Raw genomic sequence first — 12,904 nt, forward strand, 5'->3', positions numbered from 1 at the left:
CACGAAATCAAAATAAGCATTTAAAAGAACGATTGAGTGTGTTCAGTGCTTCAGCACATCATCAATACCACTTTTTGGTGGTATTTTTGGGTGCGTTTGACCTTGGCAATATTTGTATCGGCGACGACTAAAAGTGATTGAATTCTTACTTCGAGTTTTCGAACTTCTCATAGCATCAACTCACGTTCCAGTTGTTAGTATGCAAATGTCCTCTTAAGGCTTTTTAGGCATCTTAAGTTGTTCTGGAATGTGTAATTACTCAATTGTATACATTTTACAATCTTGTTTAAAAATCTGCATGAGACCCGAAGTAATACGCGGAAAGACTTGTTTTGGACATTTCTAGAATATTAAGTAGACATTGGATAACGGTGATGGTTGATTGGATTAGATAGTTTTATCAGGGAACACGAAAGCTAATACTTAGATGAGGATAAATGATCTGATATATTTATGGCTTAATTATTGGTAAAGTGCTTTTATTGAAATGTTAAATATGTACTTAAATTCATTTTTGCTTAAAATATATGAAAAAATGTGCTTCATAATAAAATAACCTCTACAAATGAAATCAACCTATCCTCACTAATCATACTGAACTCTTTCATTTAAAAAAATATTTTGTGCGTTCGCTTTTTTGACACATTAGGTCTGTTTATTTTCTTTGAATTTCTGTTTTCGTTTGCCTTTCAGAGCTTTATAACTTTTAATAAATTGTCACAAGATAGAAGTATATTTTAATACATTTCGTATAATTACAATTATACATTCAAGCATTTATTAGCTTAAAATACTTTAAACGTTCCTGGTGTGTCGCCATAAACCAATAACAAAACATATCCCCTAAAAAATCATCCATTGGCTTTATGTCAAAAGGACGAGGAAAGTTCACTTTAGAAATAAAGTTGATACAAATTTAAAGTTAAGGGCATTGTATGACTATAGTTGCAATGTATTTGCTTTGCACACCAAGTCTCAAACCCGGTTTTCATGAAATTATCGGTTTTGACCGAAACCCTACATCGAAAACTCAAGTTTTCCCATACATTTTTGGTAAGTCACAAGTTTTCGTAAACCACAAGTTTTATATAAAACCTCTTGAAAGCTAGTTGCAAATCAAAGTTGAACTAAACAAACAAACCTTTCGAAACATTCAGCGCTCTAATTAATGTAAACAAATCAGCTGATGGCTGCTGTCAAAACAAATATTTCATTTTAAAATAAATTTGGTCACGGTATTATTACTATTATGACAATTTCCTTACAAAATAAGAATTATTCGTTTTTGTTTTTTATTTAAAGAATATGGAAGAAAAAAAAAAACAAAAAAATTAAAATTTTGGGGGAGCTGCGTGGCAACAGAAAATATTGCGGAAAATTTGCCAACGTCGAGAATAAAAGCCCCTACGATAATGCGGCATTGGCGGTTCTTTTATGATCCTCCAGAGTTTCAAACGCTCTTTGTTAAGCGTGGAACTGGAATTCACAATGGCTACTGGCGTGACGAACCCAAGGACGAGAAAAGACTTGCCCTTAGTTTTTAATGACGTTTTTTGCTAGTTCAGTTGGTGACCCCATTCCACCCGTCCACAAAAATTCTGTTGAAACTCTTTCTCGAGACGAGCTAGTGTTATGGCCTTGTCTGCGCGGATTATCGACTTAAGGGTGCCGACGGCAAAGACAAATCCTTAGGAGAATGTTTGCACTTCTAGAATTTTCAAAAAATTGAATCTTGAGAGAATACATACATAGAACATCTTCACTGTGTGAAAGGAAGTACCTACTTGGATATTTTCATTTTATCCTCATCCGAGCTGGTGATATACTGAGAGTTTTTTGTATGTTCGTATCGAAACGTTTCTTAAACCACTTAATGACGGGATCCTATTCGTTCTTTTGGAGCTCGTATACCTAGATCTTTTTTTTCCTCAAAATCAACTTGATAAGTACCTACATTAGGCTAAAGTTTGTATGTTGCATTTTCAGAACCTTTAGTTTGCAGAGTATATCGAAAGTTCTGCGGCCCATTCTGAAATGTTGTTTGAAATATTCATCATCGTTTAGTAACATTTTACGTTCCCAAAAAGATCTGGTACGCACCTGCATAAAATATTATATAAATACATAGCTTCCTATTACTTGAATTGTTATAAGAAGCTATAACCTTTGTCCAATTTGAATTGGGTCCCATTCATTTTATTTTCACAAACTTTTGACTCACAAATTTGTTTTTCAATACCAAATTTGACAGCCGGTGTTATACAAATTTAAATGTCAAATGAAAATGTTCATTGTGAATGATTTTCGGGGTTTCGAAAACTTTTTGGCAAAAACCCGGTTTTGGGTTAGGTGTGAAAAGCCTATTAAGATGACTTTTGGCAACAAAAAAAAATCTGTCAGAATACCACGATAGCGGTCTACGCTCGCCATATTCACTTTTTGCTTTCATAGTATAAATTGCACTAAAAAGTCAATTCGTATAGATGTAATGGTGACTCTTTAATGACTTGAGCTTTCATTGCATAACGTATTGACAGGTGACATAATTGACAGTTAAATATAACGACAATTCTGTTGTGACAATTTTCAACTGTCGGACTATTAGACATTTGTCGTTACAATTTCTATTTTGTGGGATGCTTGAAGTGTCTATTTTTAACAAAATTTGTCTAGCTATTTGGTTTCTGCAGATGCAACATTTTTTCCAATAATGCAACAATATTTGAGGATCACGAACAACGCTTTCTCTTGAAAACATAATAATAGTCATTTTTTTATTAAGACCGAAACTCAATTGTCTGTCAAATAAATGAATTTGTTTTTTCTGTTTTATACAAAAATTGTTACCATAAATTTGTTAGGAATTTTTTTTACAGTTTTCAAAAACTTCTTTAAAATTCATTGTTTATAGTTTTTAAAAACTTCTTTAAAATGTATTTTTGTATGATCTAAAATCTTGACAGTTGTTGAAAGTTCTCTGAAATAAAATTAGACAATAACAAGTTTTCATTTAAAATTTGTCGTATGTCACAACTAAAAATGTTTATAAAATAAGACTTATAGAAATGAGCTCTACCACTAAACACAAATTTTGAAACTTCGGGAATAAATTCATCTTTTCAAAGCAAATTTGTGCAATTTTTTGGAAGCGTTATTTTGCCGTTGAAAAGTTCATAACGAATTGTCCGACCTTATTGAACAAAAATGTCAAATGCGAAGTTTAACATTCTCCACTGTCAAACCATAATGGCTGAAACACAAACACGCTTCAGCTTCGGCTTCGTTTGCGTTACGATAGACCTGCTTCGAGGTTTCTTTGAATGACATTTCTAAAATGGCACTTCTTTCCTTAACAGCTGTTATTTTTTCTCAAAAGTTTGTTCTGATTTTTCGTGCAGTATAAAAAATATGAATTTTGAAATCGATAAAGTTTAATTTATCGCGGAAGTAGCTTACACAGACTATAATAACCAATGGAAATCCCTCCACAAACAAATATACTTTGTTTGTTGACGTCTTTTACAGCTGTTGAGCTGTCAGACAAAGAAAATGTTCAGCAAATTTGAACTAGAGCTTCCGTTTGGAGTCGCATTACGTAACATAACGTTTTTTTCCTTACGACTGTCAAACCAAACGTGCGTTCAAAGCTACATTGAATTCCTATGGCTGAACTCGTAAACGTCAGGCGAAGCCGAAGCTGAAGCGTGTTTGTGTTTCAGCCATAAAGGACAACCATCGGTACCTACTTCTCATTCTGCTAAAAAAAACGTGCTTTACATAATGACAGTTATTGTAATTTTCAGTGGAAGAAATTAGCTTCCACAGAAATTTTCATTTCGGACAAAAAGAGAGAAAGAGAATCAAATCCTGAGTTGGGCGCCAATTAACATTTTCATGATTTTCTTTGATATGTGTGTTTTTTGTTCTGAGAAAATTTCAAGCATATTTTTCATATGAGTTTTCCCATTATAGTTGCTATTTCACAATGTCTAAGATACAAATTTAACAATTCATAAGCCTCGCCTAACAACGGACCTAGACGGGGCCATCAAGTAGCTTTTAGAAGAAGAAGTATGCATGTCTTTTGCCGCCATTCAACTTGCAATATGCAGAGTGAGCATTTCGGAATGCACACATTGGAATTCCAATCTTTTGATGGTCTTTAAAGTCCGCGCCGATCGCATAAATAAGATTTAGAAGTTCTCTCCATAGAAAGGCATCCAACATTCGAATTCGGCAGAAAACGATGGTGGCGATGATGACGGATGTATGATGATGAGGAATAAGGTAGGTGCGGGAGCCATCAGCATCAAAGTCAGTCACGTCGTCGTGCGTCGCCGTCGGTCGGTGGAGGATATATGCGCTGCATCTCTATGCTATCTATTTTATTTTTTGGTAATTGAAATTCTGTTCCTGCACGCTCCGCACACACAACTGCGTGATCCTATGCAGTTTTTATGGGAATTCCTTGATGGTGGCATTTAAAGTGCCCCTCGATTTGCTATCACTCATACGCAGTGCCATACTCATCTAGATATACCATCATCAGCCTCAACCATATCCCAAGCCAGCCATAGCCATAGTCATCATCCAGCCAGTTGTTGTCGCTTGTTTATTCTCAGTTCGCCATCGCCATTCCAATTGGATAGAGGAGAACAAATCGAGAAACTATACACATACTATCTGCTTCTGCTTCTGCTTTTGAATCCGAATCCATTCCCTCTAAAGCTCTGATGATGCCTCTGGTTCTGGCTCTGGCTTTGGCTGGCACGCTGCACGATTGTCAATGCGACACAAGATAAATAATTCGTCTTTATATTCCTTGCGTGGTACTGCTGCTGCGGTGCTGGTGGCTGGTGCTGGTTCTGGTGTTGGATGCTCCTGCAGGGGCTCTTTTCGATGCTTCTGGCTGCTGTTGGAATTTCAACGAACAAATGTTGTTGTCGTATTTATTTTTCCATTCCCTTTGGCTTTTTGGAGGCTTCATAAGATGCGCCCGGCGAGAGCAAGGAATTTGGAATTTCCTTCTATTTTCGGATGTTTTTGTTTTCTTTTCATGTGCGATGCTTGTTCGATAGGTACGAGTATATTCCGTTCCGTGCGTCCGCTTTGTCCGCGTCGGTACATTATAACTTGTGATTTCGGTAAAGAACATTTCCCCGAAAATTTCACGCAAGCGCAACTGCGGCAACAGGCCTGTAAGGCTATACTATAACTAGCTAGTGCCCTCTCTTGGAGAAGTTTGGTATTTTTATTGCACCTAAAAGGGGGATATAGTCACATGACGACACATGCCCTAACGATATTTTTATGTCATTTAAATCAAATTGATGTAATAAGGCGTAAAGTTAAGTGAGACATTTATGTGTCATGCGCCGTGCGATTTCATCAGAGCGTGGGTTAAACCATTAATCATGACCCCTGATGAGAGGTATAAGTATCTATATACTTTATTTATACGGTTATAATGATGCAGGAAAACAGCCATACTTGGTCGTAAAATGGTAAAAATACGCGTCGAATTGCATTATTGTCGGCATTTTAGGATGATCATATTCTGCGTTAGCGTCTTGTTAAGAATGAAGACGTATAGATCATATGACATCACCTGTCCAAAATTAAGCTAGTGTCAATTTTTACATCAACTCAGCTGTACTAGAAAATCAGCCCTGGAGGATGTTAAACGAGTTGCGGACGGCGGATTAGACCGATCGAGGTATCAAAAAAGATATGGACCACTTTACTACTTTTAGGGACCCAAACTTGTACCTGTCAAAAAATACTTTTATAGTTCTTGTTTTCATTTTTATAAATAGATTGTTGGTTATTTTAATCAGAGGGCACGGAAGTGCAGTAGCCCAGCCAAGTTCAAGCAAACTTCTCTAACTTCAGATCGAATCAAGACATGAACATGACCAAATTTCAGTTTCGTAACAAACAACATTTCTGAGATGCAGCACTTCAAAAATCGCTAAAACCGTAATGGCTGAAACACAAACACGCTTCAGCTTCAGCTTCCGCTTCGTCTGCGTTACGATGGGCCTGCTTCGAGGTTGCTTTGAATGACATTTATAATATGACATTTCTAAAATGACACTTCTGTCATTAGCAGCTGTTATTTTTTTCTCAAAAGTTTGTTTTGATTTTGTGTGCAGTAAAAGATATGAATTTTGAAATCGAAAAAATTGTACTTATCGCGAAAGTAGCTTACACAGCCTTGCTCATGGAGCAAGAAGAAGCTCAGACTGGACTGAGAGACGTTGGTGGGTCTGGGAGCTCAATCTATGAGGAGTTCTTCGAAACTCATTTTCTGTATTCTATTAATATTTCAATATCTTGCCTTTTAAATTTTTTGAATTACAAAGAAGAACGCATCCAAAAGCAAATATTTTGTTTGTTGACATTTCTTTACAGCTGTTGAGCTGTCAGAGAAAGCAATTGTTTAGAAAATTGAAGTAGAGCTTCCGTTTGGAGTCACATTACGTAACACAAACACGCTTCAGCGTTGGCTTCGTAACGTTCTTTTCCTAACGATTGTCAAACGAGACGTGAGGTCGAAGCTCCGTTGTGATTGCATTTCTATGGCTGAAGTCGTAAACGTCAGACTGACTGGCTAACTGACTCATCATTTTTCCGTAGGTAGAACTTGGGGTGCAAACATTAAAATAAACCAAATGAGTTTTTAGATTTAGGGGTGTGGTATCCACCCAAAAGAATATATAGAATATATATGTTACAGAATTATAAAATTTTAAAAGTGGTTCGTGTGCATATGTGCACTTAAAAAAAATCTAAGCATATAAACTGTGGACTCAGTGGGCGTGGTATCCACCCATTTTCCAGGTATTTGTTGTTAATTGTAATAAACGCTTCTAGTCCTTGCATAATGATGAAAGAGTAGAACAGATCGATTTGAAAATTCTGATTCTAGCAACATAAAATAATTAAAAAGAGCGGAGGTGGTTGATGGTTTATGCGAGCACTGAAATAAAAAATCTGATGTTATATCCTTAGAAGGCGTGGTATCCACCCACTTATTATGCATTTCTTATGATTTACAAGAAATACTTCAGATTTTTGAGTAATTATGAAATTTAGCACAGTGGTAGGCATTTTGACATGAAATGTCAAAAATCAACCCACTATTTACATTCAAGTGGAACTCATCGTATGTTAACATTTGGATGGGTTTACTGTTAAACTTTTCAGTTCCTTTCTTATTATCAACGTTTTAGTATTCTAAAACTTGGTAATTAAACTCATCCAATTTTACCCAATAATCATTCAATAGCAACTATCTGTCAAAATCAAAAACAATATGGCATCCTTCTTGCTTCCGGTTTTCCACCTGTTCTTCATTTTTTCTATTTGGCATTGCCAGATTTCTTTGTTTTCTGTACTTTTGTGAAAAAGCCCGGTAGATGGCGTGTGAATGAAAGTATTTCATTAAGCATAATTGTTTGGTGTACAAAACGTACCTGGAGGTCAAAGGAGTAGTCGGAATAATTTTTCTAGCATGAGTGCCATTGTCAGCGCATGGATTTACTATAAGTTCCATTTATCATTTATAGGCCCTTCTTTGCAATATTGCCAAAACTTATCTTATAGCATATATAGGTTATTACATTATGTGAACGCCTGAAGCCATTTACTGTCGAACTAATTGGACCTCACCAGTGTGGTTTCAAGCCTGAAAAATCTACCATCGACCAAATTTTCATTCTACGCCAAATCCTGGAAAAGACTCAAGAACATAACATCGAAACACACCATCTTTTCATCGATTTTAAAGCAGCTTATGACAGTTTAGACAGGAACGAACTATACCGTGCCATGTTGAGTTTTGGTATCCCTGCCAAAGTGATACGACTTATCAGGATGACGCTATAAAATGGTCGTTGCTGCATCAAAATTTTAAGAGACTCGACCGAAATCTTCGAAATCACCAGAGGACTTCGACAAGACGATGAGCTGTCGTGTAACTGCTTCAATAGGTATTGTTCTTGAAAGAGTGGTGCCCAAGACCAACGCCAATACAAATGGCACCGTCTTTCAAAAATCCACACAATATCTTCGATATGCAGATGACATCGACATAATGGGAAGAACCAATCGAACAGTTAGGGGTGCCTTCTCTAATATCGAGTCTGAGGCGAAGAAAATGGGTCTTGACATTAACGAGGACAAAACGAAGTATTTACTTGGTCAAAATGTGACAATTGACAGGTACTACTTCGAGGTGGATAACGAATTTGTTTATCTGGGCACTGCTGTTAATTCTGCAAATGACATCAGCGCGGAGAACAAACGTAGAATTACCCTTACTAATCGCTGTTTCTTTGGCCTTAGCAAGTAGTTGAGGACTAAGGATCATCGCGAAGTACCAAAGAGACACTGCACAAAACTTTAATCTTCCCAGTCTTGCTGTATAATGGTGCAAAAGCAAGGACACTCTCCCAGGCGGATGAAGGATCTCTTGGTATCTTCGAGAGGGAGGTTCTGCGTACGATCTATGGTCCGGTTTGTGTCCACAGACAAAGTAACATCTGGCGGAGAAGATTTAATCAGGAGTTATACGAGCTGTACAGCGACTTGCCACTGGTCAAAAAACTGCATGTTCAACGCTTAAGATGGCTAGGGCATGTCGAGCGAACGAACATTGAAGCTCCAGGCCGTAAGGTATTCAAAGCTAAGCCTGAGGGAACAAGAAGCAGAGACAGGCCTCATCTCCGGTGGAGTGATCAAGTTGAGGCCGACGCACGTCAACTTGGTATTCGAAACTGTAGGCAGCAAGCTAGAGATTGAGTAAGCTGGTGAAAGTTATTACTTGAGGCCCAGGAGCACAATGGGCTGTAGCGCCAACTAAAGTAAGAAAGTAGGTTATTGCAAAACATCAAGAAAATTAAATCCCTTCAAATGCATGCGCCGACGGAGCTTGAAAAGTTTCATACCTTAGTTCTCGGTTTTGGGAAATTTTTAGTATTTTAGTTAGAACTGCAATGGCAGATGGAACTTCGGAATAAACATTTTCTTTCCACGAAAATGTACATTACGCGTCTTCCCAAAAGGCATTAAATTTGCTTGATGCAACTTAAGTCCAGCTTTTGTAACTTTAAGTAGATTTCAATAGACAATTGGGTACAAGACGTTCAGTGTTCAGTAATGAAGTCACTAGTCAAACACTGTCAAGAATTTGATGAAAACTTTCGTTTTGGCTATAGTTTTTGACAGACCTCGACCTGCAGATAGGCTTTTATATGACTCATATTATATCTGACAGTTGGTTAATTCTGTTAATAAGTTTGCATTATAAGTACATGCTACCAAAGTGTTTTGAGTGTATAACAAACTTGGTCCAACTCTTCAGTGTCGAAAGATTCGTCGAATCCAACAAAAAATTTGAAGTTTTTATATTAGACTCTTCGTTGAAATATTTACAATTTAAGCGAATTTTGCCAAATATGATTGGTTAAAAACTAAGGTATATAAGCCACAACCTCATGTCTTTTGTCTTGGAAGTTTTCCGACATTTAGCGGGCGGCTTTAACATTTCGAAATGACTCAAAAGAGTTCGCTTAACAGATTCCACTTACATTCCACACTGGCAGACCAGTTGTTCATTTATATACCTTGACTTTTTTTGTTGATGCCTCTCTAAAGCATCTTCAGAAAATCATCAAGCAATGTGGTGATGTGATGGAGGGCGAGGTATGAAATGAAACAACCCAAACACCAAAGGTATTTGCGCTCAGTTCCAGAAGAAGCTATCTTCATCGGAAGTTTGGTTTTGTTGTATACGCGTACCTATATTTAATTCTCAGATCCTACCTATACGCAAAAGATGATGCTGCTGATCTTGCACTCGTAAAGAAGAAACTAACTTTAAAACGATGAAGAAAAATGAGAAATAAAATTAAAACACAAATAAAATTAAAAAGAAAAAAGTAAAATCCAAAGCGAGAGACAACTTGCAGAAAATAACTCGAAGATAGTGTTCGCCTTCATGTTGCAGATACAAATCGTGTGTCTATAGATGTTTCTATACCTGTTCTTATAAGTTAAGGCCAGAGGAAAAAGTATAGTTGTTGGCAAAATGAAGAACCGAACAAAAAAGAACGCACTTCAAAGAAAACCCCGACGACATTCTTTAGCTCAAAGAGTATATCCATCGAGCGCAGCGCAGTGAGGAAAACTCTTCGCGAAGAAGCAACGCTCGCATATCAACTTAGCTGAAGAAGCAAGCTAAGATGTTGCTAACTTGCAGTGTATTGGAAGGAAAACACTGTAATTTTTTCTGTCCGCAACTTCTTTTTCATCTCCATCTTCATCTTCATCTGGAACTTGACTCCATCTTTGTTAAAAAAAAAAAGAAACTGTCTTTATAAATACTTAGTTCCACATATACCTACTATCTCCATCACTCTAGTTAATTTTTAATTTATTTATCGTTGCAATTTCGTTATCTCTCTTTCAGAAGCATGTAGTCCAATGTCAGCTAGAAACTTCCCACCTTCGTTTTGGAATAGTAATTATGTGCATCCTGTGCCGGCTCCAACGCATCCTCAGGTAAGATCTTTCTATCCTCTTATTACCTCTGTCCCCCATGCATTTTCACAGTGCGGAGAAACATTTTGTATCTTTTTATTTTGTGGAACATTGAAAAAGATACATTTGCATCTTTATATGCGATTGCGCTTGTGCACCCTCTGCGCGATGACATCTTTACTTTTATAAGCTTATGTTTTACGCCAAGTACTTAGTTGATCTTTTTTTTGAATAACAGGTTAGCGATTTGTATTCAACTGATGGCGGTTACACCACAGATCCTTGGGTGCCACATGCGGCACATTATGGATCTTATGCACATGCAGCGCACGCTCATGCAGCACATGCGCATGCCTATCATCATAATATGGCTCAATACGGAAGCTTACTGCGACTGCCCCAGCAATACGGTCATGGGTCGAGGTAAGTTTTTCGTAATAGACTTTGACATGTCCCACGGATTTTGAGTGCAATGGTTTCCTTTTGATCTTATAATTAATTATTTTTTTTGTGTTTTTTTTTTTTTTGTTATAGATTACACCACGATCAGCAAACAGCACATGCGTTGGAAAGTGCGGCGGCGTACTCAAGTTATCCCACAATGGCAGGTAAGGGTCAAAACTTTTAAATAAATCTATATTTCCAATCAAATTTGTTTACTAAAAATAAACTTGAGAATTAGAGGTTATGGTTGGTCGTTTTATGTTACCTAACTGCTCCGTTGGACGTTGGTTTTAACTAACACAAAATGGCGAGGGTTTCATAACTTCGTAATTTATAACAATACAATATTTTAAAATCATAAATAATTTAAGCAGATTAAAAAACGACTACGCGATGTAGGAAACGGCACATCTCAATAACATCTCGTTTCGATCTCGTCTGGAAATCTGGGGCCCTACTCTGTAATACGTTTTGAAATCCAATGCGATTCGAAATCGATTCGTTTATGAATTCGTAATCTGTAAAATTTTCGAATCGAACAGAATAACCATCTAGTACTTTTTATAGAATAGATTCACCGAGTCTCGAAGTATTTCTCATGGGATGTGTCAAATCACAAACAAGACGAAGAAAAAATCAAAATTCAAATTCAGTTATCATTATCACTTGAGAATTATGACTTTTTTAACACTTCACTGCTTTGCAATTTCCACTTCGCTCTTTTTAGTTCAAGCTTAGAAAGTTTAAGCTGATTTTTTTCATATTCATTTCGTTTTTTTTGTTCAAATTTTTCTTTTGCCAAGGTATACTTTTTTTTCTTCAAGTCTTACGAATTCCACCATAATTTCAATTTTTTTTTGTTTGGTATGCACATTTTTCGCTGATGATTCCCTGTGATGAAATTAATTTGCTTAAATTTTGAATACAATTATTATTTCCTTACTCAAATTTTATCTATTTCACACAACTTAACACAATTTTCCTTTTCTGTCCTTTAAAAACGAAGTTCGAATTGCAATTCGTTACCTCTCTTGGTGTAGAAAAAAAATGTCCGTTTTTGAACGCTAATGACATTCGGAAACGCATTGCCAGGTACGAAAAATCCCGTAAGTACTAGATTTCCTATCCGCATTAGAAATAGAGAGTACAAAATATTCGTTTTCGAAAATATTTTCTTTCGAAACGCATTACAGAGTATAGTGCCCCTGTCTTGTCTCGGTCTCATCTTGGTCTCTCCTATGACTATTTTTATGAATTTTGTAATTTGATAAGGCCGCCGCAAATAAAAAAAGTCGAAAGCCCAGATTACATCATAAACATTAATGAATGATTCTTGAAACAAAAGGTCCCATCAGATGTTATTTGTATCGGAAACATCCAAGACGATTTAATTGTCATTAAATAATATTTTGAAGAAGTCTCACGACTCCAAACTCGAACTACCTATATAATATCTTTGCCTATTTTCTTTGAAATATTACACGGAAACACGAAAAGACCTGCGAGGACAACGAGACTTTCCACATATTTTGGTACAAAATATACAGTTTCCTCTCGGTCTCATCCTGGAAGCTTCAAAAGTGTCTCGTTGCCAGCCCTGCAGGCAATATTGATAAACGATTATATTATGGAATAACGATTACAGAGTGGTTTTAAGTTAATGTCGTTCATATATATTGGCCAACTTAGTCTACTGTCTTGAATTCCAACAGCACTTCAATCTACAATCTACTTACTTCACTCTGCTAAGCAAAAGTGAAATTAAGGGGTTGGGGTCGAAATATTGTATGGATCATATCTATACTGTATTTTAAATACTGGATCTCAAAATAATGTATTTTAAAATACTCTATGTACAAAGTACTGTATGATCAAAATGCTGCATCTCAAAATTCTATATTTTAAAATTCTCTAT

The 12,904-nt window shown here is 36.4% G+C and overlaps 1 protein-coding gene across 1 annotated transcript in view; it reads left to right on the top strand.

Moving 5' to 3' along the window:
- LOC129951077 (protein vestigial) overlaps positions 1 to 12,904 on the top strand; it is a 57,874-nt gene that overhangs the window by 38,151 nt on the left and 6,819 nt on the right. The window contains exons 4-6 of the mRNA XM_056063087.1: positions 10,475 to 10,566; positions 10,784 to 10,968; positions 11,080 to 11,153. Of these exons, the coding sequence (XP_055919062.1) occupies positions 10,475 to 10,566; positions 10,784 to 10,968; positions 11,080 to 11,153 (351 nt within the window). The remainder of the gene's footprint in view (positions 1 to 10,474; positions 10,567 to 10,783; positions 10,969 to 11,079; positions 11,154 to 12,904) is intronic.

This window comes from Eupeodes corollae, chromosome 3, assembly GCF_945859685.1.
Source record: "Eupeodes corollae chromosome 3, idEupCoro1.1, whole genome shotgun sequence".
Classification (NCBI taxonomy): Eukaryota; Metazoa; Arthropoda; class Insecta; order Diptera; family Syrphidae; genus Eupeodes; species Eupeodes corollae.